Raw genomic sequence first — 24,261 nt, forward strand, 5'->3', positions numbered from 1 at the left:
AGAAATTCCACTTAATTCTGGAAGTGACCAGAGCACCTGGTCTTCCCAAAGAGGGGACACAGAAACCACACTCCCATCATGCAGTAAAGTGCTTCTGGACTAAGTCATAGGTCATCACCAAAAAAGGCCCCCTGATACTAAACCATTCTGAAGTGTAAATATGGTTTCTTCCATGTCTTTGGTTAATCCCACTCCAGTGTGACTAAATGCTTCTGTTTGCTTCTCGTTATCTATACTTACAAATAAAAGTGTTCACTTGATGTGAAAGTCACATTTTCTTCACATTTTTATCTTGTAATGTTACAAGATTAAAAAAAAGCCACCCCCCCAAAAAAAAAAATCAACCAACAACAAAACCCAAGCAGTCTCTGTTTGTCTCTTGTGGCTTTAAATATTCCAGTTTTCTGGATCATATTAAATGGCATTTCACAGACAGGGAATGGTGGTTTGATTCACACTGCTACAAGTCCAAAATAATTGCCATGGCAGCACTTGAGTTGTTCTCATGCTAAGCTGTGAGAGCTGAGACCACAATGAAGTACCTGGAATTCAGCTATTTGCACAACTGAGGGTGTTCATTCCCCAGCACCCATGGCATTTACAACTTGTTTGGCTTCTCAGCAGTATAAAACACACTGCAAATGGGAAACTGCCAGGTACTCTGGTGGGCTAGGAAAGAACTTTTGCCCTAAAGGGGCAATCCTTCAGCTAGACAGCCAGAAGAGCTCTCCAGGGACAGCTCAATCCTCCCTTGGTCTCCCATCCCTTCCCCAGCCCCTCTGTGCTTACCTTATTTAAGCTGCGTGCAGCACTGTCCTTCCCTCCTGGAGTCAAGTTTCGGAGCTGCACATCAAGCAAGTTGACCAGCTGGACCATGGCGGACACGGAGTAGGCAATGTCACCAGCGTACAGGTGGTTTTTTGTGTGCTCCGCAAGCTCCCGGGCAATGTTGGCAGCCATCTCCCCTGACTTCATCTGCAGGTGAGAAAACAGAGATAGAGGTTGTCCTGGGCTCTTAGTATCATGTTCCTCCAGTCCCTTCCAGATCTATAGTGTTAAGTAAGTCCAGCTTTGACCAGCAGAAGAAGAGAGAGGAAGAAAACAAGAGAAGAATCAGAGTCATGGAGTGTTAGCGGTTGTAAGTGACCTCGTGAGGCCATCGAGTCCACCCCCTCTGCCAAAGCAGGATTACCCAGAACAAGCCACACAAGACTGTATCCAGGTGGCTTTTGAAAATCTCCAGAGAAGGAAGTTTCACAACTTCTCTCAGCAGCCTGCTTCAGTGCTCTACCACACTCACAGTAAAGACGTTTCCTCTCATGTTGAGGTGGAACCTGATGTGTTCCAACTTGTACCCATCGTTCGTCAACCTAACACTAGGTATTACCAAAAAGAGACCATCATTTTCATCTTGACACCCATCCTTCAGATATTTAGAAGCATTCATAAGATCTCCTCTCAACCTTTTCTTTTCCAGACTAAACAGCCCCATGTCTTTCAATCTTTCTTCATAGGAGAGATGTTCAAGCCCCCCAGTCATACTTGCAGCATTCTGTTTGACTCTCTCCAGTGGATCCTTGACTCTCTAGAACTGTGCAGCCCAAAACTGGACACAATGTTCCAGGTGTGGTCTCACCAGGGCAGAGTAGAGGGACAGGAGGGCCTCCCTTGACCTGTTGGAAACACTCTTCTTGATGTACCTCAGGATACCACTGGGCTTCTTGGCCATAAGGGCACATTGCTGTGCCATGGATAATTTGCTGTACTGGTGACTGATGTTATTCCTCCCCAGAGAGGTTCTTTGTATGAAATTTCCAATTTTCTTATCTTCAGGGCAATCCTCAGTATCAAGCCAAAGTGGGAGATGATGGAACTGAGAGCCACCCTGAAGAGAAGGGTGCTGATTGATGAGAAGCTCAATATGAGCCATATTTGTGCATTCGCAGTCCAGAACCAACCACATCCTGGGCTGCATCCTCAGTAGTGTGGGGTGCAGGGGGAGAGAGAGGATTCTGCTGCTGTAGTCCATGCTGCTGAGACCCCACCTGGAGTGCTTGTTTGGACTCTGAACAACCTGATCTAGGTAAAGATGCCCCTGCTGAATGCAAGGGGTTTGGACTAGATGAGCTTCAAAGGTCCCTTCCAGCCAAAACCATTCTAAGATTTTCTGATTCTCCAGCAGTCAGAAATAAGATATTTCACTTGTTCCCTCAGTTTCTGTTGCTTCATACAAAAGTGAGATTCTAGAGAAAGGCTGCAGGCTGAGCTTTTGCCTCTTTCTAAATCAATTCTCTGGGTTATAAATGAATAAGTTACTTCCATCAATTTGACAGCAACAGCCCATCTGATTTAATGAAATCTAACTGAAGATGTTCATGTGCTCATCTACAGAGAATTAAAGCGTATGATGATCTAGATAGGCCAAACAAAGGAGACCATGTGTTGTTCTTCCCATTAGAGTAATGATAACATATATTCAAAAATCAAATTATTTCTTCCTTGTTACACATAAGAAACCAGATCCTGTTCCTACAGCTGCCTGCTCTCCTAAGCAGCTGAAGAAAGCCACCCATTGACACAAAGCCTGAATTTTGACCTCTTCTATTGGCATCCAGGACTTTAAAGAATGACAATGTGTCCTTGCAGCCCTGAAGGCAGCCATGTTCTGGGCTGCATCAAAAGCAGTGTGGTCAGCAGTGTGACTTTGCTTTCATGAGAACACATCTGAAGTACAGCATCTAGTTGTGCTGCCCACAGCACAAGAAGGACATGGAACTGTTGAATTGGGTGCAGAGAATAATGATAAGAGGGCTGGAGCACCTCCGTTGTGGAGACAGGCTGAGAAAGTTGGGGCTGTTCAGCCTGGAGAAGAGAAGGCTGCAAGGAGACCTTCTAGTGGCCTTTCAGTACCTGAAGGGGGCCTACAAGAAAGCTGGTGAGGGACATTTTACACGGGCTTGTAGAGATAGGATGAGGGGCAATGTCACTGAGCTGGAAAAGGGCAGATTTAGACTGTAGATTAGGAAGGAATTCTTTCCAATGAGGGTGACAATACACTGGAACAGGTTTTGCCCAGGAAGGTGGTGGATGCCCCCTCCATGGAGGTGTTCAAGGCCAGGCTGGATGAGGCCTTGAGCAACCTGATCTAGTGGAAGGTGTCTTTGCCCATGGCAGGGCACTTAGAACTGGATGACCCTTAAGACCCCTTCCAACCCAAACTGTTCTTTGGTTCTACAGCTGCATCAAACCTTTTTACATAAAGAAGCCAGTTTTCACCTCTTCCTGGAGGTCATGGCCAGAGCTCAGCCTGTAGCAGCAGACACAGTGTTTCTGTTCTAAGTCTTGCAGAGAACTGCCAGAATACAAGAGCCTTTTTGCAGCTACATTAGGAAATAAACCCCCTGCTATTCAATCTTTGGTGCCTGCATTTTCTCTTGGACCAGGCACCTACACACACTGGCAGACCGAAAGCAAATTACTCAGCTGCTACAAAAGCAAACATGAGAGCTTTCTCTGCCTGTACTAAGTCTCTTGTTGCATTCAACTGTAGGCTGCTGCTATTTCTATCTGCCTGCAAAAGTGGGGTGGGCTGGTCACTAATAAACCCTTTTCCTTATATCCTGGGGTGCACTGAGAAGAGTGTGGCCAGCAGGTCAAGAGACCTTCTTCTTTTCCTCTACTTTGCCCTGGTGACACCACACCTGGAGTACTGTGTCCAGTTCTGGGCTTAATTCCCCTCCAAAAAGGAAGACCTGAGTAACTGCAGGCCATCCAGTCTCACCTCTGTGCCCAGCAAGATCATGGAGCAGATCCTCCTGGAAACTCTCTGAAGGTACGTGAAAAATGAGGAGGTGATTGGTGGCAGCCAACATGGCTTCACCAAGCGCAAATTGTGCCTGACACTGTTCCCCACAACATCCTGCTTTCCAAATGGGAAAACCATGGATTTGATGGGTGGACCATGAATTAGCTTGGTCACACTGAAAGAGTGATGGTCCATGACTTGATGTTTAAGTGATGAGTGGTACTCCTCAAGGCTCAACATTGTGACAGGTGCTGTTTAACATCTTTGTTGGTGACATGGGCAGTGGGATCAAGCCACTTGCTCCATCCAGTACCCCTTGGTTTTCTGAAAAGAGACTGTCAAAAGCAACCTGAATGGAGAATTTCATCATTGTGTCACTGGAACTGCAACATCGCCCTTGGACCTGGATATGACAGCATGGTGATGTCATCCACAAAACCCCAGTCCCCCTGCCAGACAGATCAAAGCAGATCTAGAAGTCCTGAGGAAGCTATGTTGACCCCTAAGGCTTATCAGCTCTTTGTGACTGTATCATCTAGGCTGTTCAGGAGGACACCTTCCTTGGCAGTGCCCAAGAAAAGCATGGACATGACACTTCAGCATGTGGTTTAAGGGCCATTGTTGGAGGTCTTTTCCATTTGAAACAATTCTATGATTCTAAGAATATGGACATGAGTGGCCTGTGCTTTTGATTTAGGGTTTGTGCCTCTCATGCATTCATAAAGGATGCAACATTCTCTATTCTGCTACCAAAAGGCCTCCTTTCTTTCCCAGGCTCAAAGCTGAAGGTAGTGATACTTCACCTTCAAGGAAGCATCCACAAGTGAAAGCTGTGGCAAAGAAAAGGTACTTTAAGGTGGGTCACATACTGCACCAAGGAAAGGACTGATGAAAGCAAGTGGTAAAACCACGAGGCTGAGACTGAATGGATGACCTCATAGTCAGGGCAATGCAATGTATCCAGCTCTGACCTTTTTGCTTCCTTTTACTGCTTGACTCCAGAAATAACCCAGGTGGCTGTACATAATTCAATCGCACCAGCGACTCTATTCTCCTGCTATGGTGGGAAGGCATGGGAAGCCACCAACAATAAAGTTAAAGTAAATGTCAAGAGGCCAATGAATTGCTGAAGTGGACATTTGTTCTGATCTTTGAGCGAGCACAATAACTCTAATGGAAGCTAATAGAGGGCTGTAAAACCTAGTACTACGATGCAGGCCGGCAAACACCCAATGCAGGGTCTGAGCACTGCAGAAGAAAGAAAAGAAGCAAGTAATAATCCTTACCTCACTACACAGACACGAAAGCAAGCATTTCCCTACCATCCTCCCTAGCTTGGCTGAAATCACTCCAGGGACACATCAACCTTTTTCCTGAGCAGCTTGGACCCAGTAGGTGAGAGAGGAGGGGATCTGGAGGAGACCAAACAGATTAGGAAGGCAGGCACTCTGAGCAGGAACAAAGCCTGGCTTCCAGAGAAGTATTTCTACCCATTTTGTAAGCTGTGCCACAAGTGTGGATGCCGTGGGATGGGTGGCTAAGGGGGACCCCAGAGCAAGTGAGACAGGAGAGCTGAGCTGCAGGGTACAACCACTACTTGCATCACAGCATAAGTGGCTTACTGCTTCCTCTGCCTACCCTCACCACAGCAACAAGAGAAGCTGACCTGGCTTAGCAGAGGAAGGCTCCTTTTTATGCCTTAGAGAGGTGCCATAGCAGATCTCCAAGCCTAGGGCAGTGAAGTGTCCTGCTCCTGGTGGGGACCTGATTTATGGATAACTCAGTTCCCATCTGAGTGGCATTTCCAAGCCTCTTGCTTGAGCAGGGAAATCAAGTAGCTATGGGCTGCTTCGTAAGTCATACAAAACTGTGTTACTCAAAGGATCCTACTGAATGTGAACCCTTACACAAGCTCCTGTGCAACCCTGGCAGGGCTTTCCCTTCGTAAGTCACTTTTTGAAAGACTAGATGTATGATAGCAGCTCTCCATAGAGGATGCACTACATATACAAAGATCCCACTCAGGCATTAAACATCTAGATCCAGAGTGATTTGGCAGATCCCTTCAGTGAGGTTGGGGTTGGTCTCTTCTCCCTACTAACAAATGATAGGACAAGCAGAAATGGCCTCAGGTTGCATGAGAGGAGATTTAGTTTGGCTATCAGAAGAAACTTTTGACTGTAAGGGTTCTCAAAGACTGGAGCAGGCTCTCAAGGGAGGTGGCTGTATCCTCATCCCTGGCAGTGTTTCAAAGAGGCAGAGACATGGTGCTGAGGGCCATGGTTTAGCACCAGCATTAGTAGATTTAGAGGAGGGTTGGACTTGATCTCAAAGCTCTTTTCCAACCAACACCATTCTACCGTTCTATGATACTGTGATACTGTGATTCCAGTAATTCCACTGGCTGATGGATGGTTCCCAAATCTGAGCACAGCTAAATTCCTCCAGGAAAAAAAAATAAGAACAACAATAACAACAATAACTGCAAATCCCATTCCCAGTTGCAACCTGCTGGGCATTTCTGAGAAGCTGTCTCTTCTATTCTATCCTGCTTTGAAAGCAGGTAACAAATTAAATGGGGCTCATTTGTTTCACAAATGATAGCTGGGGTTTCAAATCAAATAAGCCTAACCTTGACTGAGATTTCATCAGCACAGGCTATTATTTCCCTCTGCTAATGGCTAAAGTCCTCGCCATCTTCAGCAAGCAGCAAGAGGTCTCTCAGCTGCCTGGGTGAATTATGGCTGGAGTAAGTAATATTAACCCCTCCAGGATAAGTACATGGGTCATAAACCACGAGCTGCACAGCTGCTAATGCCAGCAAAAGGCAGGCTGCATTCATCAGCTAGCTGAGCATATGGCAGCAGAGCTGCCCACCCTCCTCTGTGGGACAGAAGGAGCACAGGCTTTGTAGCGGTTGTGCCATGTCACAACAGCCCCATGTTAGTCAATGCCTACCCTTGTCTTTGGGGAGGGATGGGCAGAAATACAGATGAAAATGCTGATCAATACGTAAAGGGTGGGTGTCAGGAGGGTGGGACCAGGCTTTTTGCAGTGGTGCCCAGTGACAGGACAAGGGGTAATAGGCAGGAGTTTGAATGTAAGTTCCATCTAAATATGAGGAAGAACTTCTTTAATTTTGGGGTGACAGAGCACTGGAACAGGCTGCCCAGAGAGGTGGTGGAGTCTCCATCTCTGGAGGCATTCCTGGGCGTTTTCCTGTGCATTTTACTCTGGGTGACTCTGTTCCAGCAAGGATGTTGGACTCAATGATTTCCAGAGGTCCCTTCCAACCCCTGACATCCTGTGACTCTGATACTGTGAAAACAGTCTTCTCTGCAGGGTTACCCCATCCCATTGACAAGCAGGCACTGGCTCTCCAGGAGCACAGTGTTGGTACCACACAGCAGCAAAGGCAGGCAGCAAGGCTGGAACTGGCTCGCTCTGGCCAAAGGAGCAAATCAATCCCCACAAATTGCTGTAATAAAGGATTCAGCCCACAGACTCTGTGGCGTAAACACACATCTGGTCTCTGTTTGCAGCGAAATCAGCTGAAAGCACCACTGTGCATTAATAAGCAAAGTGTTTAACATACGGCTACCAAATAAGCTCTGCTTGTCTTGAGCTTCTATTGTCACATCTTAATGCACTTTTAACACTAATAAATGATGAAGTGCCACAGAACATCCATCAAGCGGCTTATGATTCAAAAGCTAGGCATTACTGCAGCATTGTTTTCTATCCCACCAGCTCTTTCACAATTTGGGCAGAAGTTAAAAACAGTGAGGCAGACACACAGTGCAAACATTTCACATGCAGCCTGCCTTTCTTTGGTAAGGATTTCTCAGCTAGAGGGTTTCTCCTGTGCATATGTGGCATGAGAAAATCCTTGGGGATGTGTGAAAGGGAAATCTTCCCCCTGCAATCAGTTTGTATTTTCCATATGTCCACCCACCTCCTCTTTCTTCTTCCTCCTTTTCTCACCACAAGAGCCATCATTCACTCTAGTTTAATTCCACTCTCTGGTCTCTCTCCTTTGCCCTTGCCTCACCTTTTTCTGCCTTAATTTCAAACAGATTTTTTTGTTTACAGTCTAGCTTTCTCCTTGCAAATCCTGGCTACTACACATGGCTCATCCTTTATGTGTGGTTATTGGTCACTTTGTGTTCCCTGTGGTGAAAACAGCTAGGAAGGTCAGTGGGTAGACTTGATGTAGCCAATAGACAGGAAGTGTTTTACCTTCTGGGTAATATGGTTGATCCAGGGAGAAGAGCAGTTGCTAAGATCAGGTCCTTGAGGTTCCCAGATTCCATCTGGTGCAAGACACCGGAAAGTTGCAACACCTGGAAGAGGAAAGGGGCTATGTTCAGTGGCACTGGTTGCGTTTTGTCCTGAGGAGACCTTGTCACAGGTTTCATTTCACAATGCTGGGCACCTCATGCAAATTCTGGGAGCTTTTCAGTGCACAGGACCCTGGTGGAGCACTTCTGAGTCACGTCAGTGTACATCATCCTAGTGTTTAGGCACCCTAAGACATAGAAGACCTATGAGGAAGAACAGTGACATTATCTCCACTCCACCCAAAGGTGACTATAAACAGAAGGCTTTGCCTTAGGCCAAGCAGGAAAGCTACCAGGGACTAAAAAAGTGTAAGCTGGATCTCACATGCTGAGACAGTACCTCAAGTACTCTGTCCTACTGCTTGGCTCTGGGATCAGACCCTGTGCCTCAAAAACGTTGCCCAGGAAGGTTGTGGATGGCCCCTCCCTGGAGGTGTTCAAGGCCAAGTTGGATGAAGCCATGAGCAACCTGGTGTAGTGGAAGGTGTCACTGCCCACAGTGGGGGGATTGAAATTAGGTGATCCTTTCCAACCCAAACCATTCTATGATTCTGTGACTTCCTTGATAATTAAGAAGGGTTTACTGCTCTGAATACACCATTAAAGCATTTAGGTGAAACACAACAATTTCAGTGCTATGAATGCCAAAGTGTAACACTGGGCTTTACTCTTCACCCCCAACCCTTCAGAGGGACTTTAGAGGAGAATTCATCTGGCAAGGGCCACTCCAATTCCTGATGCAAAAGACAGCAAAGCACCTCAAACCCTTCCAGACAAAAAGAAATGCACTCAAAATGGTGCAAAGATCTTTAGAAAGCAGGCAAGCCACAGATTAAAGACTCCACATTCTAAAAAGTGCTCTGCCCTGCAGAGCAGAACTTTCCAGCAACAGAGGAGTGAATTACAGGCCAGTGCTGACAGTAGTGCCGATTAAAACCAGCCAGAGTTTGCTCATGTCTTCAAAAGGAGCTGGAAGAGGCCCACTGCTAATACACAGCTTTTAACAACTCATACGAATCACTGAAGTAAGAGAAGGAAAAAGCTTTTTGCCATTCCCTATCAACAAGTTGAGGGTTTTTTTTCCTTAGCTATTTTGATCCAGTCCTTAGAAAAGGGCTCTCTGCATCCAGCCTTCATTTTCCCTTTTTATCTTGTCCTTCCTTTTCACAGCTTCAGTTGACACTATCCTTTCCTATCTCTGGGAACCACAGGATATTTTTGGTGTTAATTTTACCGAGTGGGTCTGGGAAAGACAGTAAAAAGTGTTCTTTTTACCTGCTCTCACCACTGATGTCTTTCCAGGCCTCTCACATTTTAACATATTTTATCAGTGTGACCTCAGCAAACTCAAGAGAGTCAGGATCTATGTGCACGGGTGTGACTAGATCTCCAGGGCAATGCAATGGAGAGTTAAGTGAGAGTCTCCTCTGAAAGCCACATCAACCCAGATCTTTTTTTAAGGCAATTTCTTCCACTTTCTGATTTCTTCTTGGCAAGCAAGTTCTAAGGTGTGGCTATCAAGGCTAGCTTGAAAAATAAATACATTTAAAGAACTACATTTGTTAAAACACAGTAAAGGGCCCAGAGTGGCGGTGGAGTCTCCATTTCTGGAGACATTCAAAACCTGCCTGGATGTGTTCCTGTGTGACCTCCTCTAGGTGATTCTACCTTGGCAGGAGGGTTGGACTTGATGATCCCCAGAGGTCACTTCCAACACCTACCATTCTGTGATAATCCAAAACCCATTCTTCATCCAATTATGTTTCAATTTGGGCAGAAAATATCAAAAAGCAATCTTGTTGAAGAAAACAACCAGGGTGGAAGAGCACATCAAGCTCAACTCCACAAGACTGTGAGCTTATGCTCTCCTTCAGTCAGATCTTGTGATACCAAAGAGCCTACTAAACATAGCCACCTGTGATGGAGCCCTAGCACAGGCTGCCCAGAAAGGTTGTGAAGTCTCCTTCTCCGGAGCCTTTCAAAACCTGCCTGGATATGTTCCTGTATGGCCTGCCCCAGGTGATCCTGCTTTGGACTCAATGATCTTTGGAGAACCCTTCCACCCTTAACATTCTACGGGTCTATGACTGATCCTAAGAATGTAAAGTCTGAGGAGCTCTAGTGTGACCAAATAAACACCTCATAGTAAGCATCAGTGAAAGAAATGCCTAAGAAAATGGATTTTACATCTCAAAATTGAGTCCAGCATCAGTAAGTTTGCAGGTGACACCAAGCTAGGAGCAAGTGTTGATCGTTGGAGGATAGGAGGGCCCTGAAGAGGGACCTTGACACACTGGATGGGTGAGCAGAGGCCAAGAGGATGAGATTTAACAAGGCCAAGTGCGGGGTTCTACACTTTGAACATAATAACCCCAAGCAGCGCTACAGGCTGGGGACAGAGTGGCTGGAGAGCAGCCAGGAAGAAAGGGATAGTAGGCTGAAGATGAGCCAGCAGTGTGCCCACGTGGCCAAGAGAGCCAATGGCATCCTGGCCTGGATCAGGAACAGTGTGGCCAGTAGGACAAGGGAGGTTATTCTGCTGTACTCAGCACTGGTCAGGCCAACACCTTGAGTACTGTGTCCAGTTCTGGGCTCCTCAATTCAAGAGAGATGTTGAGGTGCTGGAAAGTGTCCAGAGAAGGGCGACAAAGCTGGAGAGGGGCCTGGAACACAAACCCTATGAGGAGAGGCTGAGGGAGCTGGGGGTGTTTAGCCTAGAGAAGAGGAGGCTCAGAGGTGACCTCATTGCTGTCTACAACTACCTGAAGGGAGGTTGTATCCAGGTGGGGGTTCGTCTCTTCTCCCAGGCAACCAGCAACAGAATGAGGGGACACAGTCTCAAGTTGTGCCAGGGGAGGTATAGGCTGGAAGTTCTTCCCAGAGAGAGTGATTGGCATTGGAATGGGCTACCCAGGGAGGTGGTGGAGCTGCTGTCCCTGGAGGTGTTCAAGAAAAGCCTGGATGAGGCACTTAGTGCCATGGTCTAGTTGACTGGATAGGGCTGGGTGCTAGGTTGGACTGGATGATCTTGGAGGTCTCTTCCAGCCTGATTGATTCTATTCCATTCTATTCTATTCTAAAATCTGTCAAATCCTGGATTCCTGTACAGTCTGATCTAGAAAAACCTGCTCTAGCATGGGGAAGTTGGACTAGACAACCTCAGAATGTTCCTTCCAAACCCTACCATTCCATGATTCTGTGTTTCTGTGGGTCTTTATCCCTGGCCAGCTGCTTGCCATACCTCACCAAGGCAATATAGACCTAACAGAAGTCATCAGCATGCTCCACTGATGTGTTCCACCTGGTTGTACTCTTACAACATCCCACAGCAAGAGAAGGCTCTCCATGTCCTCCCACCCCTCAACTCACCTATTGAGCCCAAGGGACATGGCTGCTTTGCTACCTGTCCCTGTCGAGTCCGAGACCACATAATATCGCGGGCTTCCATGGGCTCACAGCTCTCCAAGCCAGCTGGTGGCAGCTGGGAGGAGACAGGTGGGAGGTGTGTGGTCATTTCATCTGGAACATCAGCCATGGGTGATGGTGTGCTGGTGCTCCTGTTCCTTCTGCCCGAAGCCGAGGTGGTGGTGGTGCGGCTGGTACTGCTGGTAGCCACCCGTGGCGTGGTGCTGGCAGTAGTGCTTCCTGGCCCCAGAGCTCCTGATGTAGATATCCCTGAAACAAAGACAGAGCTGATTAAAGCAAAGAAGGTAAAAAGAGACTCAGACTCTTGAGAATGTCCTGCTCTGCAGCTGTCTGTGAGGTGTAGCTGGAGCAATAGCTAATCTAAGGCTTGCTGCACAGCCACCTTTCAAAGAGAAGCTGGAGCACACAGCATGTAAAGCACACAAGGGGATAGGGACCACTGGAGCACAACTGATTTCCACAAGAACTAGCATCCAGTGAAAATAAAGCACCGTTGTATGCCCTCACCATTTCTCTTCTTGTCATTTTAATGCAAAAATCTTATTTTCCATCTATTAGAAGAACACCTAGTGCAGAATGGCTGTTGATTTTTTAGTGTTGTTGAAGACCCACCAGGTTTGGACAAAAGAACATTTTCCACAGTGTAATAAAAACCCCACCTCGAACCTCAGATCCCTTCACAAAAGAGCAGTGCACAGAGGGATGACCTCAAGGCTGCTCTTAGTGCAAGCCTTTCATCTTGCCTCACACCTCAAGGGAGGTTCTCCTCCCCCTCTCCTCTGCCCTGCTGAGACCACATCTGGAATATTATGTCCAGTTGTGTGCTCCCCATTTCAAGACAGACAGGGATGTGCTAGAGAGTATCCAATGGAAGCTACAAGGATGAGGAAAGGACTTGGAACATCTCTCTGATGAAGGAAGACTGAGAGACCTGGGGCTGTTCAGTTTGGAAAGAAGGTTGAGAGGACATCTTATCAATGTCTACAATTATCTGAAGGGTGGGTGTCAAGAAGAAGGGGACAGGCTCTTTTCAATGGTGTCCTGTGACAAGACAAAGAGCAATGGCTAAAAACTGGAACACAGGAAGTTCATCTCAACGTGATGAAAAGCTTTGCTGTGAGGGTGCTGGAGGCCTGGAGAAGGCTGCCCAGAGAGTTTGTGGAGTTTCCTTCTCTGCAAACCTTCAAGACCCATCTGGATGTGTTTCCGTGTGATCTGCCCAAGGTGATCCTGCTTTGGCAAGAAGGCTGAATTCAATGATCTCCAGAGGTCCCTTCCAAGCCCTACCATTCTATGATTCCATGGTTCTATCTGGAGAACTGGCACTAACAACACAAGACTAAGTTTCGTCATCATTCAGACTAGAGCTGCAGCTATTACATAAGCACCAAAACATTTCCAGCAACCACAGGGGAGTCCTTGCAATTCCCAAAGGTGCCTCTCTTCACTCCTGGCACACTGACTAGCAAGAAGTTGTTGACTTTTTTATTTGCTTTTATTTTTCAATCTTTACATCAAGCTCAGGGCTCTGGAGGAAAAAAAATTGCTTGGCAGAAAGAAAATCATGAAAGGGATTTAATCATAGGGAAAATATTAAGTGTCTATAATTTATTTTTATTTTTCTCCCATTTCCTTATTTTCCCTTTTCTGGCCTAACACGACAAGTGCATAACTGACCTAAGACCACCAGGAAAATTCCACACACATGCCACAGAATCATAGAATTATTTCAGTTAGAAAAGACCTCCGAGATCATCAAGTCTAACCATCAACCTAACACCACCATGGCCATTAAACCACATCATCTTAGCTTCTGCTCTGCTCATTTCTTCCTGGTGCTCCCAGACATGAGAGACTGCTCTTCCAGAAGAGACTACTCTTCCAGAAGTCTTCTCTGACTAGTCTTTCCTTGTCACAGAAGTACTTCTGATTGCCAGCACAGCTATTTGTGATCACTACCAAGCTACTTTTCCTCTCTATTTCCTCTTTTGGCTGCTATGTAGCCAGCCCATTACCAGCACACTCCATATCTGAAATACTTTTCAAGAGATGTCACACATTTTCTGTCCCATGAGCTGGGTGCTCCTTAAGTAGAAATTGCAGACAAGATTTTCTGGCTAGGTAACAGATAACACAAGACATGTCAAGCTTTGCCCTGAGGGTTACAACCCAGAGGTTTAGCCTGGCAGCTATGTGCTATGAGCCAGCGTTTGCTCACACAGGTGGAAGGAGAAGCTGCACTCCAAGTTTCACGTGTGAGATCAAAACAAACCATGATGACTTAACTATCCACTGACTTTTGTGTTCCTGAGTGTGATGCTTAAGCAGATGTGCAGCAGTGCTGGTGGCCAAGAGTCCATAACTGCTCCCTGCACTGCAGCTGGTGCAACGCTCAAGAAACTCAGATACAAATAATCCAGAGGGCTCAACACTTTGGGAGGATAAGAGCAGTCCCTGCTTGAGGGTAGGAAAGATCTACAGTGGGATTTCTCCTGCAGGTGAAAGCCAGTAAGACCTCACATAAAACACATGGCCAGCCCTCTCCTGATCTCACACACATTATTTTTTGGGGAAGCTGATCCAGAACTGTGTGTGAATGTGAAGCTTCACACCTCGCTTTTAGAGGAGTTTGAGTTGTGTTTGCTGTTGGAGCTTTATTGACTGAGACTGACAAAGTTTACAAAAAACATTACTAGGAAGAAGTGGTTAGATATGTGATGGTCAACATGGTATATTGTCTTCAGCAACACAACTGCAGGAACCCCCAGAAAATCATATGAATGATGCACAGATATGTAGCTCTTCTTTCTCCTTCCTATGTAGTATCAAAAGCAGTATGACCAGCAGGATGAGAGGTGATTCTTCTCCTCTGCTCTGGTGAGATGTCCCCTGGTGTACTGCAGCCAATTCTGTTGCCTCCAGCATAAGACAGACATGAAATTGTTGGAGGGGGTCCAAAGGAGTCCATAAAGATAATCAGAAGGTTGGAGAACTTCCCTGTGGGGACAGGCTCTGGAAATTGGGGCTGTTCATCCTGGAGGAGAGAAGGCTCTGGTGACACCTTTGAGCAGCCTTCCAGTACCTGAAGGGGTACTGGAAGAGGAGACTCTCCTACAGGAGAGTTAGGGAGGAACTCTTCACAAGGGCTTGTAGTAACAGGAGAAGAAGTAATACCTTTGAATTGGAAAAGAGGAGATTTAGAGTGGAGATTAGGAAGAAATTCTAATTTCTCTGGAACACTGCCCAGAGAGACTGTGGATGTCCTCTCACTGAAGGAATTCAAGTCCAGGTTAGACAAGGCCTTGAGCAATTTGGTCTAGTGGAAGCTGTCCCTGCCTGTGTGTTGGAACCAGATGATCTTCAAGGTCCCATCCAACACAAACCAGTCTAGGATTCTATGATACATCATTACCAAGCGGATAGGAAAAACAATTTGCCACTCTGAACAGTCACACATGTGCTGGCTCTGCATAGAAGCTGTGTTGCAGTTTGCATGGATGAAACATAGACATGGTTTAATTAAAAGGCAAAAATAAAAAGAAGAAATACAAAGCTGGCAGTCAAAGCATGTAGGAAATCTCTTGAAGTGGTAAGCATAGTGCTCTCGTATCTGCTCTCTAACAGGGGCTGAATGAAATGCTGACAGCACCTGTTATTGAAATCAAAAGTGATTCCTCTAACAATGGGATCCTGAAGAACTCCTACTGGGCTTCTTTTTAATCGAGTTTGAAGGATTCAGGTTGGAAGACAGTGCCTAAGATCTGTACCACTGGCTCTAATGGAAGCAAGTCACGCCAGGGGACAGAGATTGCTTAGGAGGTTACAAGTTCACTCCATACATTCAGTAATAACATGCAGCTGGTGTGCCCTTCAGAAGAGATTGTGTGCTTGTTTTCTTTCCCCCACCCTGGGTGAAATACTATGTAGGTTGAAAAAAAATTAGGCAGATGTGATGTTCAAGTCCAGAAATTCAAAATAACTGCAACCACATCTCACCATTTGTTTGAGAACTGGACCAATTTGAAGCTAGACTGTCTGAAAAATAGCTTTTGACATTTTAAACCTATTAGATCAGTCCATTTGTAATGAATCTTGATCTACTCTCTATTAGATCATAGGATCACTGAATTGTTTTGGCTGGAAAAGTCCTCGAAGATCATCAACTCCAACCAACAACCCAACACCACCACGGCCATTAAAGCATATCCTGAAGCGCTATGGCCACACATTTCTGGAACACCTCTGGGGATGGTGACTCCACCACCTCCCTGGGCAGTTTACTCCAACACCCCACCACTCCTGAGAGACATTTTCCTCATATCCAAACTAAACCTCCCCTGGCGCAAACTGAAGCCATCTGTGAGCGCTGTCCATCTGCACTTTGAAGAGCATTTACAGCTTGATGCTGAAAGAACCGCTCGCGCTTTACATCTTGCAGCCTGTGGCAGTTTGAGGGGCTCCAGGTTCCCTTAAAAAAACCTGCAGAGACCAAGTCCCATCCCAGGGGCCAGACCTGGGTGTCCCAGGATACTGTAATACGGTTACTCTAGTCCATTTTCTGCTATTGTAGCTCATGAGGCAATGCCTAGCTGATATCTTCCCCTCTCCTCCTTCCTGCCTCTCCTCCCCTCACACCTGCTGCAGGAGGTGCAGCTCCCTCCCTGTCCCCTGTGCTGTGTGGGGCAGGAGGCTCCCAGCCTGCAGGGCACTCCCAGCTGCCTCACGCGGCCTGCCCAGGCCTTGCAGGCCTAAGGTCGGGGGCGCAGTTCTGGCCTACTCCTAGGCCTGCCGAGAGCAGAAGGGTGGAGGATCCCAGATGGGTTCAGTCCCACAGACCTGGCTTGGCCTGTGGATGTGTCCTTTCTACCTGATTGCCCTTTGCATGTGTGCCCCTGCAAACAGAATCTCCCTTCCAAGCTCCAGTCCCTGTGCAGCAGCCTCACTCTGGCTCCCCCAGAGCAGGCAGAGTTGCCTCTCACCCAGCCCTGGGCAGCTCCCTTCAGAGCTCCAGTCCCTGTGCAGCAGCCTCAGTCTGGCTCCCCCAGAGCAGGCAGAGTCGCCTCTCACCCAGCCCTGGGCAGCTCCCTTCAGAGCTCCAGTGCCTGTGCAGCAGCCTCAGTCTGGCTCCCCAGAGCAGGCAGTTGCCTCTCACCCAGCCCTGGGCAGCTCTTGGCCTCTTCACAAGGAGGTCACAGAAAAGTGCAGATGTGGCACTCAGGGGCATGGTCTAGTGGGCACAGTGGTGTTGGGTGCCTGGTTGCACTGAATGGTCTCAGAGGTCTTCTCCAGCCTTAAAGATTCTATGAGACTGTAAATAGAATCATAGAACCAGCCAGGCTGGGAGAGACCTCCAAGATCATCCAGGCCAACCTAGCACCCAGCCCTATCCAGTCAACCAGACCATGGCACTAAGTGCCTCATCCAGTCTTCTCTTGAACACCTCCAGGGATGGTGACTCCACCGCCTCCCTGGGCAGCCCATTCCAATGCCAATCACTCTCTCTGTGAAAAACTTCCTCCTAACATCCAGCCTAGACCTGCCCTGGCACAACTTGAGACTGTGTCCCCTTGTTCTGTTGCTGGTTGCCTGGCAGAAGAGACCAACCCCCACCTGGCTACAGCCTCCCTTCAGGTAGTTGTAGACAGCAGTGAGGTCCCCCCTGAGCCTCCTCTTCTCCAGGCTAAACACCCCCAGCTCCCTCAGCCTCTCCTCATAGGGTTTGTGTTCCAAGCCTCTCACCAGCTTGTCCTGGTTAGGGAAAGCAGAGACAAAGCTTTAGGAACTGTCTGGTCATAGAAGAGGTCCAGGGTGAAGACAAGAGCTGCTGCTCATATGCTGTACTACTTTCTGGTATTGCTGTGTGTGCCTGTAGGTAGCACTCCTGTGCCAATGGCAGTTAAAGCATTTCCTCACGTCTCTGAAGATACATTTTTGAAGTGGCACTCAGTAATGTCTTGGAGAAGAGTGGGCCAGACAGGAACAGAACGAAAGCACCTTTGACAATTAAATTAAGGACCTGACATTAAGAGCTGTTAGGAGGCAGAAAAAGTACTAAGCACTCCCATGCACACACAAAAAGTATCCCACAAAAGCCTAACAGTTGATATTTCAGCAAAAACTCAGGGAGTTCAACAAGACCAAATGCAAATTCCTACACCTGGGTTGGGCCTCAAGCAAAAATATAGGCTGGGAGAGAAGCAGCTCAAGACCAGCCTTGAGGGAAAGGATTTGGAGATGTCAGTTGATGAAAAACTCACCATGAGCTACTAAAGGTCGCTGGCAGCCCAGAAGGCAGCAGTGAGAGCAGCAGGACAGGGAGGAGATTCTGTTCCTCTGCTCTGCTCTCCTGAGACACCATCTGCAGCACTGCCTCAGCCTCTGGGGCCCCCAGCATAAGAGAGACATGGAGATGCTAGAATGGGACAAGAGGAGGCCCCAAAGATCATCAGAGGGCTGTAGAACCTCCCCTGTGAGGACAGACTGAGGTAACTGGGACTGTTCAGCCTGCAGGAGAAAAGGCTCCAGGGAGATCCTAGAGCAACCTTCCAGTACCTGAAGTGGGCTACAGGAGAGCTGGGAAGGGACTTTTGACAAGGGCTTGTTGTGGTGATGGGCAATAGCTTTGAACTTGATAAGGGGAGATTTAGACTAGAGATTAGGAAGAAATTCTTTCAGTGGGGGTAGTGAGACACTGGAACAAATTGCACAGGGAGGTTGTGGATGTCACCTTCCTAGAGATGTTCAAGGCTGGGTTGGAGAGGCCTTGAGCAACCTGGTCTAGTGGGAGGTGTCTCTGCCCATGACAGATTGGTTGGAAGTAGATGATCTTCAAGGTCACTTCCAACCTAAACCATTGTCTGAAGCTATGAACAAGCCAGGCTGCTGCTTTAGCTTTTTTTTTTTCCCAGGCAAAACCTGGAAGTTTGCAGCAAGAGCCTGAATGTTATTGACACAACAGCCTTTCCGTAGTGATGCAGGAGGTATAATGAACAGTTGGTCATTGTCAGAAATGTAACGTTTGGATTCAAAACAGCTTTGGTAGACAGTTTTGGGTTTTTTTTTTTCCTGTTGGAAATTGATCCCATCTGGTGGCTGCTTTGAATGTCTTAATTGTCTTGCTGAAGGTTATGCAGTAAGAAAGAGGTGGAGCAGATAGACTGGACTTGAGGCTGTTACAATGATTTTGCACACTTTGCCCTCCTCCTTTGTCATTTAATGTTAAATGATCAAATTGAGATTCAGAGGAAGGGAAAAACTGACCAAGCAAATGAAGGGAAAGCTGACCAACCGAATGAATGAAACCAAACAATCAAAAAGCAGACAAGCAAAACCTTCCAAACAAACAACAAACCAATATGTTAAGTGATTCCAGATCAAAGTGCAGTGTAGCAGCTGAGTTTACACCATGTCTTGCACCATGTCTTCTCCCCCCAAGTACAGGGAACTCAACATCTGGCTCACATCCATTGCAGCAGCTGCCCCAGCCCAGCAGTATAGTCACATGTGAGCAGGGTAGCCTCAGGCACAAAAACTGATCCCTTGATGAATAAGAAAGATTAAAAACTGCAGAAAGGTTTGGCCTGCAAGGGAATGGCCCTTCTCTCAAGAGAGAGCATCCTTCATGTCTGCTATTTCAGATGTTCATGTAAGTATAGTGGTATAGAATGGTTTGGGTTGGAAAGGACTTTCAAGATCATTCAGTTCCAACTCCATCACCACTGTCAGGGAACATCTTCAACTAGACCATGTTGCTCAAGGCCCAGGCCTTGAACACCTCTGGGGAGGGGGAATCCACAACCTCCTTGGGCAATCTGTTTCAGTGCCTCACCATCCTAACTCTGAATAATTTCTTCCTAATCTCCAGTCTACATCTCCTCTCTTCCAGCTCAAAGCAATTGCCCCTCAATCTGTCACTACAAGCCCTTGCAAAAAGTCCCTTTACAGCTCTTGTGCAGCCCCCTTCAGGTACTGGAAGACTGCTCTAAGGTCTGCCTGGATCCTTCTCTTCTCCAGGTTGAACAGTCCTGACTCTCTTAGGCTGTCCCCTGGGCGAGGTTCTCCAGCCCTCTAATAATCTTCATGGCCTTCTCTGGACCTACACCAACAGTTCCATGTCCTCCTTATGCTGAGGGCATCACAACTGGACATAGTACTCCAGGTGGGGTATAGTGATATAGCAGAGAGGCAGAATCACAGAAATATTCACGTTGGAAAAGACCCTCAGAATCACAAATCCAACTGATATCTCTACTCTACAAGGTTCACCTTAAACCATATCCCCAAGCATCACATCCAAACGACATTTAAACACATCCAGGGTTGGTGACTTCACCACCTCCCTGGGCAGCACATTCTACTGCCTGACCACTCATGCTGTGAAAATTCTTTCCTAATATCTAGTCCAAACCTACCCAGCCACACCTTGAGGCCATTCCTTCTTGTTCTATCACTATTTACCTGTGAGAAGGACCACAGAGGAACCACATCCCTTGTCCTGCTGACCACACTGCTTTTAATCAAGCCCAGGACATGGCTTCTGGTATCTTCATCTAAGGTGAGTTTCCTGCTTTTTGTTTCCAATTCTCTGTCTTTAACTGAACAACTTGCACACACTCTGCATAGGCAGTGCCAGATGGAGCTGGTCCTTCTCCAGCAGTTCTTCACCTTTGCATTTATGATGAATGGAAGCAAATGGAGCAATCATAAAATGACTATTCATGCCCTAGTATTTTCTGATCTATCCAATCAACATGATGAGCCTTTCCAAGGGCGAAAGGCATTCAGGTTATACCACTATCCAAAACATTGCTTCAGTTGCAAGCTACAAACATAAGGTTAATAAGAGAAAAGTATAATCTTCAGACAGTCAGTGTTCATCTGTGTGTGTAATATCTCCAATCAGATGTTACTAAGCAAGGTGGCCAATTGTATTCAGATAAATGCCTGGGACTCTTTAAAAGATATCATAATCTGCCTGTGAAATAGCTGGATCATTGCTTTCCAATTTGTGAAGTGGTTCAAATACTGTAAATTAAAAAAAAAAAAAAAAAGTACCTGAAAATGAATGTCTTTCAAAGGGACAGATTAGAATCTTCAGTTCTCAGTCATTTGGTGCTTCCCAGTTACACTCCTGTGATCTTCATATTAATAATTAAAACCTCGTTGTGGGATGCTGTTATCTTGAGGAAGAGGGCCTAGTACAACCAAACCCATGGAGGTAATGCACTGGAACTACAAGAAACCTGCTCCCTGTCCCCACAGCATGAGTGCAAGAAATGTAGGGGAAGAGTTGCCTGGTCCTGCTTCCTGTTGTCTGGTTTGAAAGAGTAAAGTCACAACATCTACTTTTTGCATTTAATTTGCATCTTCCCTTACACAACATACACCATCTCTTGATCCCAGCTACTTTGAGACGTAGAATTTTAGGTCCTTCCTAGTTTCATGTGCCATTGTCAGGCTTCTGAATCAGCCCCGATGCCCATTTTTTAACTGCAAACACAACAACCTCCCTGGGCAACTTGTTCCACTGTCTCACCACCCTCACTGCAAAGAATTGCTTCCTACTCTCCAGTCTAAATCTCCCCTCTTCTAGCTCAAAGCCACCACTCCTCATTCTGTCACTACAAGCCATTGTAAAAAGTCCATTCTCAGCTCTGCTGTATCCCTCTTCAGGTACCAAAAGACCTCTATAAGGCTTCCACTGAGCCTTCTTCTCTCCAAGATAATTCCTGAAAATCAATGCCAAGAAGAAGACCAAACTCCACTGTAAGAACAACAATATTCATCTGCTTCCAGAAATCAAACAGTTTCCCCAACAAACCATACACCACTGTTTAGCTCCATTCCCAAACTCTTTATTACTTCTGTAGGAATATCAATATTTTGTCAGGCTCTTCTCTAATAATTGTGTCTCCATTGTCTCAGGGGTCTGCCTAAACAATACTGAACTGCAGGACTGGTGTCTAAATTTGTTTTATAGATATCTGCAGTTCTGCAGAGGGTTTGAGCAATGAGAGAGGCATTAGTATGATGAAAAATACATTTGCTGCAGCAAAGCAGATTTATAACAAATAAGTAAAGTCTCCATCATGCAGAGCATCTTGAAGTTCAATGAAGTGGGCATCTATTTCAAGGATCTCCCATTTTTACAGTAGACTTTGTCACTTTTGAACACAGGCAAGTTGTTACACTATGAAATCTGTGCTGATATCTCAATAAGCCTCGAGTACAAGCATAGAATCATGGAATTATTTTGATTGGAAAAGAGCTGAAAGATGATCACATCCAGCCTTCAATCTAACACCACCATGGTCACTAAACCAGGTCCCAGAGTCCTATATCCAAACATCTCTTGAACATTTACAGGGACAACGACCTCACCACCTCCCTGGGCAGCCTGTTCCAATGCCTGACTACTCTTGTAGCAAAGAAATTTTTCCTAATCTCTGACCTAACCCCACTCTGGTAAAATTTCAGATCATTTACACTCATTCTATCACCTGATACCAGGGAGAAGAAACCAACCTCTGCCTCACTCCAATCTCCTTTCAGGGAGTTGTAGAGAGATGAGGTCTCCCTTCAGTCTCCTCTTCTCCAGACTAAACAATCTCCGTTCCTTCAAATGCTCCTTATTCTCTAGACCTGTGCCCTGGAGAGTATGCTTCTTTGAGGGAGGATGCTCAGGTGTTAGTAGTCATGTTGAAAATGCATTCATGTGCCTTAGGATCTCAAGGAAATGGCAAAAATCTGCAGCCTGAAGGCTCCAATGGTGGAGGTATTACCAATGCTAGTCAGCTCAGTTGAAAAGTCACAGCAGAAAGCTGTGAGACAGGAAGGAACAGCACCCTAAAATCAGAAAAGGAGGTTTAATCTAACTTGTTTGACTCTGTACCATTAACAGCTACCAGCTCTCCTACAGTCAGCTTGGACCAAGACATAGCTTCAAACTTTTACCCAAGGTTGATGAAAAGATGACAATACATAAGCCTAAGGTGGAAAAACCTTTAACAGCGGTTTCTAGCTTTACACCTGTCAGCTTTCAGATTATTCTTGTTAATGGCTAGGTCAGACCAGCAGATTGCAATGTAAGCAGGATTTTTTTCTTGTGAAGCAGAGAAATATATCCCTTGACCTTGCAGGACTTTCAATTGAGCCTCCAGAAAAGAGAGGTACTGAAAAAAATCCACAAGAAAGTGAGTAGCAGTGCTGCAAAGCCATATATTTTATGTGGAAGTTGTATGCCTGCCTCCTCAGATTTGGCATGTGGGTTTACAGCAGGCCAAGCACTAAAGTTGACATGTCCATGGGAATTACTGATCCAGAACATAGAATCGGTAACTCTAGAATGATTTGGGCTGGAAGGGATGTCTAAAGGTCATCTAGTCCAAATCCCCTGTAGTCAGCAGGGACATCCTCCGTTAGATCATGTTGCTCAGAGTCTTGTTGAGCCTAACCTTGAGTATTTCCAGGCATGGGGCCTCAACTACCTCCCCGGGCAACCTGTTGCAGTGTTCCAGCAGCCTCATGGTGCAGAACATTTTCCTAACATCCAGTCTAAATCTGCTTTTCTCTCATTTCAAACCACTGCTCCTTGACCTATAACTGCAGGCCTTTGGAAACATTCTCCCTGCAGCCTTCTTACAGGCTACTTCAGGTACTGCAAGGCCTCTATTAGGTCTCTCCTAAGTCTTCTCCAGGCTGAAAACCCCCAGGTCCCTCCACTGGTCCTTGTAGGGAAGGTATTCCAGCCCCCCAGTCATCTTTGTGGCTCTCCCTGGACATGCTCCATGAGGTTTATGTCCTTCCTGTTTTGAGGGCTCAGAGAAGGGTGCAGTACTCCAGGTGAGGTCTTACCAGAGGCACCAAATGCAGAGAGGAACATCCAAGTGCTGCTGTGCCAGAATAGGTATTTTCCATAATGTACTTTTGGCCTGGAAGCTTAAACTGCACCTGATCCACTTGGGCTACCAACAAAGGCATTGTAGATCCCCATGAGCATGAGCAGAATCTGAGTAACTTGGAAATTGGTAAAAGAAGCAGATAGGATAAGACAGAAGAAAAAGAGTGAATCCTTTAGCTGTTTTAAAGCTGTTTCATCTCCTCACCTTTCAACCATACACACACATATCCATAAAATCAAATACTTGATGCCACTGCAAAGCATAAATCTGATATCTGGGACAACAGAATCATGTCTCTTCCAAGTTTAAAAAACCTCAAACGGTTGCATATGTTCTACATGTGACAAAAAGAGGGGGGAGAGAAGGGACTCTTGTCTGACCTAGTCCAGTGCACGTATCTTTACAAATGCACCTGCTGTCTGGCTGAATGTGGCTGTGACATTCATCAAAACAGAATCACGTTGGTTGGAAAAGACTAACCATTACTTAACTACCAAATCTGGTGCTAAACCATGTCCCTCACCACCATGTCTCTGTCTCTTTGAAACACCTCTAGAGATGGGGATTCAGCCATCTCCCTAAAGGGCTCATTTCAGTCTTTAAGAATCCTTCCAGTCAACAAGATTATTCTAAGATCCAATCGAAACCTTCCCTGGTTCAATCTGTATCAATTTCTTCTTGTCCCTCATTACTAAGGAGAAGAGATCAACACCTGCCTGGCTCCAACCTCCTTTCTGGGTTTTGTAGAGGGAAAGGTCTCCCCTCAGCCTCCAGGGTTAACAACTGCTCC

The 24,261-nt window shown here is 46.4% G+C and overlaps 1 protein-coding gene across 24 annotated transcripts in view; it reads right to left on the reverse strand.

The window, feature by feature from the left end:
* The window catches only part of ADGRL3 (adhesion G protein-coupled receptor L3), a 667,301-nt gene that overhangs the window by 126,214 nt on the left and 516,826 nt on the right, over positions 1-24,261 (reverse strand). For all 24 annotated transcript variants that reach the window (XM_064148540.1, XM_064148545.1, XM_064148522.1 and 21 more), the window contains 3 exons: positions 11,515-11,820; positions 8,045-8,148; positions 790-975 (listed from right to left, as the gene is read on the reverse strand). In XM_064148540.1, coding sequence (XP_064004610.1) covers positions 790-975; positions 8,045-8,148; positions 11,515-11,820 — 596 coding nt within the window. The remainder of the gene's footprint in view (positions 1-789; positions 976-8,044; positions 8,149-11,514; positions 11,821-24,261) is intronic.

Source organism: Pogoniulus pusillus, chromosome 9, assembly GCF_015220805.1.
Source record: "Pogoniulus pusillus isolate bPogPus1 chromosome 9, bPogPus1.pri, whole genome shotgun sequence".
Taxonomy (NCBI): domain Eukaryota; kingdom Metazoa; phylum Chordata; class Aves; order Piciformes; family Lybiidae; genus Pogoniulus; species Pogoniulus pusillus.